The 8,083-nt window shown below is 51.5% G+C and overlaps 1 protein-coding gene across 1 annotated transcript; it reads left to right on the forward strand.

Moving 5' to 3' along the window:
* The first annotated feature begins 1,921 nt into the window (after positions 1-1,921).
* LOC119289521 lies at positions 1,922-2,903 on the forward strand. The gene has a single exon (XM_037568825.1). It carries the CDS (start codon positions 2,202-2,204, stop codon positions 2,598-2,600), a length of 399 nt encoding a protein of 132 aa, XP_037424722.1. The 5' UTR covers positions 1,922-2,201; the 3' UTR covers positions 2,601-2,903.
* Positions 2,904-8,083: the final 5,180 nt, after the last annotated feature.

An 8,083-nucleotide genomic window follows, 5' to 3' on the forward strand; every position in this document is an offset into this window, starting at 1 on the left:
TTGAGTCAAAAATAATAATCATAAATTTATCTAATAAAATATGAGCTACACCTGACAAAAAATTATATAACTGAGAACGGCATTCCTATGCTTCAAAATAGTGACTTAAAATGTCTTATAAAAGTTTTCAGGGGAGTATATTTTTTCTCTATTAACTCCAATGTATTTTTTTAAGATGCAATAGGAAAATTACGCTGCGTGACATGCATCATATTCCCGTGTTTTCTTCCTACGCCCGCCATTTTTATTTACTCCGCATATTAGGTTTGTCTAAATTCAAACTTTATATACTTTCAACAAGTTTGTGGAAACAGTTTAACACATATACCTTCAAATATATATATATCATTGAACATAAAAATATATATCATTGGATTAATCATTAGATATATTTTCACATCACATAAATATGTTACTTTCAACTTGGTCAAATTTGATAAAGTTTGACTTCAGTCAAAGCTAATACGTGGAGTTAATAAAAACGGAGGGAGTAATTTTTTGATCGAACGATTCGGTAATGAAGTTGTTTACACGGAAGTTGGTTGCGTACGCTCGAGATCTAGCTCGAGTCTTCTTCCCAGACCTCAGCATCAATGCATGGCGTGCACATACGTGCATTTCATCGGCGATCGAAATTACGCGGTCATCATATCGGAGTACTCCAGCTATAGCTAGCTAGCTAGCTTGTGTTGGCGCGCGCACTCGAGCCGTCAGTGGTCAGCGGACAGCGGTACTGTAGTGGTCACCAGTACGCAGGCCCGCGCAATGTGCATTGTGGTATGGCTTCCTTTCTGTTTCTATTTTTTCTATCGAAACAAGTGGTAATATGATTCCAGCTTTGAATCCACTCATCCGAGAATTCCGAAACACTGCACTCTCTCGTACATCTCCACTCAACGACCACGATCGATCGAGGTATGCGTGCATGCATGCATGCATGCAAGCAAGAATGATTTGCTCCGCCCACCACAGCAAAGACAGTTTTGATTGATCAATGCCACGGCAAATTCAGGTGGAGGTGAGTACGGGTTGATTAAAGGAAACGGCAGGGGGGTTTGTGCAAAACTGTCAGCGCTGACCGGCCCAGCCACTTGGCAGCCAAATGGCGAGCTCTGATTGGCCTGGGACTAAATCATCACATTGGATGCAAGTTGGGGTATGAGTTGGTCTAGTTTTGCAACTTTGGGACTAGATCATCACATTGGATGCAAGTTAGGGTACCTGAGGTGCTATTTTCCATTTATGTTGGGATTGACACGCACGGTCTGCTGGACAGTTTCAGCATGCGTTCACGCGCTAGCTTCAGTCTTTAAACATGCACAGAGGCGAAACAGTAAATAAGTGCAAAAAATGTCTAAAGCCTGCCTGGCCGGCCCATCCAACGGTCACAAGAGGAGAAAAGGCACACCAAATGGCTCACCGGTCCCGCCTTAATCCCAGTAGTACATCGCAACATGCAATAGTTTTTGGAATGGAAATCTGCACTGACACATGCCATGGGCCGATGGCCATGCTCTGGTAGTACTCAAATTAGATCAGTGCCAAAGTGAAAGTGTCTGTCGATCCTCAAATGCACTGTGCCATAAATTTTGCTCTGAAGCATTCCTTCGCCTGGTGAAATGGTCGGGTTTATGCAATGTCATCAGACTGTCCAATTTCTGGAACATGTATTACACTGACTTCCATGTAGACACCACACACGGATGCCAGACATGACAACTCTCCTCAAGCACCAGAGAACAAAAATACTAAGAAATTGTGGTAGAGACTAGAAGGAAGCTACAAATGGCAGTGTCATTTTCCAATCAAGCACAAAGTGTATGATATTGTCGAAGAAAAGTAAAGTAAATTAGCCCGCCAAGCGCAGGCAAAACGTCCAAGGTTAGCATAAAACGGGCCACCCGCCCGCTCCCACTCCAACCATCTCCCTTCTCCTCTCCGCTCCCTTCCCCCCGAAGCTGCCTGCGGCCAGCGCCGGCAGCCCCTCATCCTCCAGCCGCCGCCGCTCCCTCCCTATAAGTACTCCGTCTCGCCGTACCCCTCCTCAGATCTCCACGCAACCCGCCGCTACCGCTACTCGTCCTCCCCATCGCACGCGCTTAATCACCTTCTTCTACCACCTTCTTGCCTCCACCACCAAGAGACCCAGAGCCCGAGCAGAGCCAGCCAGCCAGGAGCCAAGAACCTGCCTCTCCGCGCCCATGTCTGTGCAAGCGGCCTCGCCGGCGTCGGCGGGGGAGAAGACCATGGCCACGACGGCGTGGCCGTACCTGGAGTACATGGCGCAGTGGGAGCGGCAGGTGGAGCGACGGCAGCTGTTCCTACGAAGCTACCACTTCTCCCGCGACGCCGAGGTCTCGCCGCGCGCGCGCACGCGCCGCGTCGTCTGGGCCGGGGCGCGGCGCCTGCGCCGCGCCGCCGCCAAGGGGCTCCGTCGCCTCCGGGCGCGCATCCGCCTCTGCTTCGGCTGGGCCGCGCCCGCGCTCCGCCGCCGCTCCTCCCCGCGCCGTGCCGGCGTCCACGGGTTCCGGTACGGCCGCATCCCCCGCGGAAAGGCGCCGGCGGCCGCCGCCAACTCCGCGTCCGTCTGCTTCTGGTAGCCATAGAAGGCCAACGCGTCAGCGCACTTGCTGGCTTCCAAGTTAAGCTCTTGATTGCTTAGGTGAAACAATTAGCCGGTGAATGGTAGCGAGCGGCGGCTTCTGCTCCGGCTCCATGGAGTGTTCGTCGTCGCCTGCTGTGCTCGCTGTTTGACTAGACTAGCGAGAGATGGAGGATGATTAAGTAAACAGGGCAGCTGTTGCTCAAGTGGGATTGGTTGTGTGTGGATGTTTTTTCCTTCTTTTTGGTGTCTAATTACTCTGAATGAGTTAACTGTGTATCTATCTGAAGCCTTCTCTGTTCTTGCTGTGGTGTTTGGCTTGCGTCTCTGCTCATTTTTTTTTTTGACGGAACCTCGTCAGAGGGCCCAGGAGCTCTAGCAATGCATTATAGAAGAATAGAGTTGATCCAGTTTATAAGAAAAACCAGATCGAAAACCTCACAAACTGACCAGTTTATAAGGAAAACCAAGCCGAAAACCGCACAAGCAACCAAGCCTTGTCGACCACACGACACAAGGCCGCAATTGCAACAAACACACACACCCGACTCCGGAGCCGCCGCTCCGACATCCCCCGCCCGCTCACGAGCCATAGCGCCGCACCGTTCGGGCGCCCTGTAGCTCTTGCTACACGAGACAACCATCCGCAGACCACGAACGCTGTGCCAAAACATCCGGGGCCGCCGCCCCGACTTCCCGCCAGACCAACCCCTCAGGCCGCGTCCGACCGGGCCGACGACCTCGCTACCCTTGCAGCACCAAGTCGCCACCCAAACCATGCAGAGCCGCGAACCTACCCCATAGAGCTGCCGTTGCATAGCCATCCGAGGCCGCTGCCTCGGCGTACTTCCACCGTCCGGAGCCGCCGCCCCGGCATCCACTGCCCTGATCATGACGCAAACTTGCACAATTGTCATGAACCCACCACCCCACAAAGGTCAAGGATTCCAAGGCGGTGCCTTCAAGAAGGTAACGGCATAAATGTCGCCACCGCCCGCACCAATGGAGCTTGGGTTTTCACCCGGAATCACATAACAATTGTGAATGTAGATGGATGAATCTCCACAATGAGGCCTTCAGGAAGGAATGCAACGCTCAAGAACGCCGCCATCATCGGCACCGACCGGAGAAGGTGCAAGACTTTCGCCCGGAGAACAACACTTTGTGCAAGGAGCATTGCAGTCAACCACCAAACCCACCTGCACGACGCAACGGAATACTGCGCCGTGCATCACACCTCCGGCCACAACCACAACCACCTCAATCCCAGCCCTCTGCTACGCAACAGGAAGAAGCTGGGCACTCCAATACAGGGCCGGAGACCACCGTCGCGGGGCCACCGCGCCGCCGTCCAAAAACTGCAGCTCACCGCCGCCACCGCAGCTCCCCCAGCCGAGGGAGGAGACTCCAGCACCCAGTGCGCCCAGCAGCCGCTGCACGCCGCAGCTCCGCCACTGCAGCACCACAGTGCCACCACCGCCAGATTCGGACGCCGGGTGTCAGATCCACGGTGGTCGGCCTTAGCACCGCACCGAACACCCTCAGCAGAGAGAGTAGGAGGGAGCAGCGCCGCCACCTTGCCCGGGGCCGCCGCCCCGGCTTGCCTGCGCCGACGAGAGGGCCCGCCGTCGCCCAGCCGCAACCAGGAGTGGAGCTCCGTCCAGGGCCGAAGCCGCACGCCACGCAACGAGGAAGCCCCGCCGCCGCCGTCCGCTAAGCAGGCTTTGCCTGTCGGCATCCCCCGGCGGCGGCAGGGGAGCGAGGAGGGAGCGGGGAGTGGGGGCGGCGGCGGCTAGGTTTTCGCTCGTGCCGCCCCCCTGGGAGCGACGCGAGCGTCTCTGCTCATTTCTTACCTCCGTATGTGATTGATTGCTTTGATAAATGTAAACAGAACATAGCAGAAAACAGAAATACAGACATACAGTGCTGTCATGCGTGCAAATTTGCAATTCAGGGAACCCAATCACAGTTTTTGTCTGTCAGTCAAGACACAGATGGCACATTTTTCATCAAGAAAAACAGAGTGTAACAATAATATTTGTCTCTGTGTGTGTGTGTGTTGATCATGCAAACAAGATGAGGTGGAGAAAGACGTGTGGTGTCCCGTTGCGAGGCGGTCCGGGCAGGGACCTAGTCCAAAAGACCAAAAGAAAGAAGGGAAGATTCTCCAAAGTCTCGGGTCAGTTTTGAAGTAGGTGAGAATGTGTGGCGAGGCGAGCCACACCGTGAACCAGCCCGGCTTTATTTCAAGTGCGTGTCGCGGTCAAAAGGCACGCACGGCAGGAGGAGGAGGAGGATGCCAAATTGCCAATGCAGCGGCAGCCTCTGTCTCTCTTTTCTCTTTGCCTGTGTCCCTTTCCAGTCCATGACGACGACGGGTGATGCCCTCTGACTTTCTCCCATGGCCATTTCTTATCCGTGAAACCATTCAAATTGCTCTGGGTATTTCTTATCCGTGAAGCCATTTAATTAGCGAATCAACATGTGGTTGAGTTGGTTAGGTGGACAGTGATATCCCCAACCCATTAGGGTTCAAATTCTGGTGCTCGCATTATTCTTGGATTTATTTCAGGATTTCCGGCGATGCGTTTTCAGTGGAAGGAGACGTTCCCGTCAACAACGAGGCGCCTACGGTGACTTCGTAAATCTCAAGTACACTAGTACACTACCGATGAGTGCAGAGGACTTGAGCACTCCACGTTGCGATGCGACCCCAGGGTCGTCGGGTTCGGTCACTGTCACGGCGCACGCGCATGATTGCCCTATCCCACACGCCAAGATTAATACTCCCTCCGTAAACTAATATAAAAGCATTTAGATCACTATTTTAGTTATCTAAACGCTCTTATATTAATTTACAGAGGGAGTAACCAGTAACAATCCCAGTCGATCGCCGGCGTAATCACGTCGGCCGGGCTTGCAACCGTATATTAAAGCCGTGCGTGCGCACCGTAGTCCCCATCCGTCGACTGCATCCATTATCCGATGCCCCGCTCGTGATATTTCTGTGCGTGATCCGCTTAATCAGATATGCATGATTGCTCCTGTGGTGCCATGCCATGCATGCATGCACAGCCGAAAAATTATCAAGACATGATGGAGCGGTTGGCTCAGTAGCCTCGGACGTTTCTTCCGGTTTTTTTTTCTGTTGCTTGACGTGATGGCTCTCGTCTTGTGACTTGTGTGTATGCCAGCGTGTGAGAAGGAAATGATTTTTTTTTCGGGGTAAAAGGATTGTATTACTCACGACCACACGAATTCATCCCTACACAGACTAGGGACATTAGCAGGTCCAGAGCGGAGCCAGACCACAGTACGGTTCTCCGTTCGACCGAAGTTTGCTAACATATGACTAACATTATTTTGCTCTCTAGAGATGTGAGTAACACAACACTCCCTTCTATCCATAAGACTCTTTACTTTTGAGACCACCATCGCATGCTGGGAACGATCCGGTCCTTTTGCCTTGATCATCTGCACGGCCTGCATACTGTCACCAGGGCCGGTCCTAACTTTTCCGAGGCCCGGGGCGAGCTTCAAAAGTGGGGCCCATAAAGAAAGACATAGTCAATAATTTCATTCATACTGATATATATCATCACAAAAGTTTATCAGACTTCAGACATCTAACTAAACAACAGTACCAAGAATTCATTGGCAAATATGATCTCATAATACACCTGGAACATGGTAAATTTTAGCAAACAACCAACAGAGCTTTTTAGGTTATACGTATACTGCAGAAAAGGAGGGGGGGGGGACAGCTGAATCGTTGGAGGAGAAAAGTAGAAATTGAACTAGCCAATTCCAAACATCTTCAACCTCGCTCCATCCTCAATTTCGTGTTTGAGAAACCTGTATAGAAAGAGAAGACCAACTAGTGAGCTAAAATTACATAATTGAGTACAAAGATCAAATGGAAAACAGACTGAAAAGTTACTAGAACTTTTTGAGGCCGTGTCCATCCTAGTTGCAAAGCAAACATAACTGATGTGGTTCGCCTGGCCTACCCCCTGCGGCTGCTCATAGGATGGGACGTACTTATAGGTGTGCTGCAGAAAAATAATGAGAAATCCATAAGGTACGAGTAGGTGTGATGAAAAATTTAAGGGTGATCAACGGAACCAGTCATAATCATTGCTAGGTGCTTCGGAAGTGGAGCGGAACGGAGAACGAGAAGACAGACGCGGGGAGAAGAAACAGCGCTGTGGCGTTAGCCCCTTGGTTAGATCGATGGAAGAACTCTACTTGAAGAAACGATTGGCTGAACAATAAAACGATGGGATGTATAGCATACGTACCACATATGTTGGGGCCCCTCATCAGGTGGGGCCCTAGGGCGTCGCACTTCTTGCCCCTACCTAGGGCCGGCCCTGACTGTCACACTCCAGGATAATCGGCAACTCCGTCCACTGCACTGATCATCCTGGGGTGTAGTGTACGTGGTCGTGGTGTATGAGTACAACCTACTGGGGCGTGCTTTAGTTTGGAAGGGCCGCTCAGCTACCTCGTTGTCATCGCACTCTGTTCTGCGGAACCAAACAGACAATTTTTTTGAACCAAAGGGTCGTAAAGCTGGCATGATTACTCCTTTGAGGCACGGAAGAGAAAGCAGCGTGTCAGTTTGAAATTATCGGCCTCAGAGAGACACACATCTCACTTTGAGGTGAGCCAGCTGCTTTATTTGAATTATTACAAGTTGTAAAATGCTGGCATCGGCTAGAGCCTAGAGGTAGTCGTATATGTCTGGGCAGGAACGTGTGGGGAAATGGGCTCGCTGCACGGGACTGCACTATTTCTCGTGTCTTTCTGGGCTTCCACAAATCACTCCAAGCAAGTCTTTTGACCCCGGCCGGTTGGCGAGATAAGACCAACTCCAACGCACAGATCCATTATTCCACCCTCGCTTTTTGGTCCGCGCGAACAAAAAAAACGAATGAGTGTTCGTTTTTTTTCCGCCCGTGACCCACTTTCAGCCCAAATTTGGGCTGGGTTTGCGTCAGTGCGGACGCCTGCGACACCCTCCGTAACGGGTCTCGTCTCTCCCTCACACGATAGATCTGAAAGAAGGAGCGGACCTGAGGAGGAAGGGAAATGGTTGGTTGCTAGAGGAGAAAAGTTTGCCAACGAGGTCAACTACTGTTTAGCATCACAACAATCCATGTTGCCTCCACGCAACACACTCTGCTCGCTTAAGTACTCGACGAGTGGAACACGTTGGTGCCACGGCTTTAGTCTTCTGGTAGTCCTTATCACCGTCAAGTGGCCCTGTTTGGTCCTAGGTCCCCTTGGTTATTGGCCTTGTCGTAGTAGTGCTAACATCCCCCTTCTAGGTTGGTTTTCCCCAACAGCCAGTGTTGATGGAAAGTGTTGGAGGTAGCTCCTTCTCCACCTAAACCTCAATGACAATCGCCCTCTTGAGATGTGAGACGTGGATCACCGAATGGATCTTACTGCCTTGGGGGAGTTGGAGCTTGTACA

The sequence above is a fragment of the Triticum dicoccoides genome, chromosome 4A (assembly GCF_002162155.2).
Source record: "Triticum dicoccoides isolate Atlit2015 ecotype Zavitan chromosome 4A, WEW_v2.0, whole genome shotgun sequence".
Lineage (NCBI taxonomy): Eukaryota > Viridiplantae > Streptophyta > Magnoliopsida > Poales > Poaceae > Triticum > Triticum dicoccoides.

Excerpts from the sequence above, each read along its gene's own strand:
- LOC119289521 (XM_037568825.1), top strand. The coding sequence starts at position 2,202 with ATGTCTGTGCAAGCGGCCTCGCCGGCGTCGGCGGGGGAGAAGACCATG.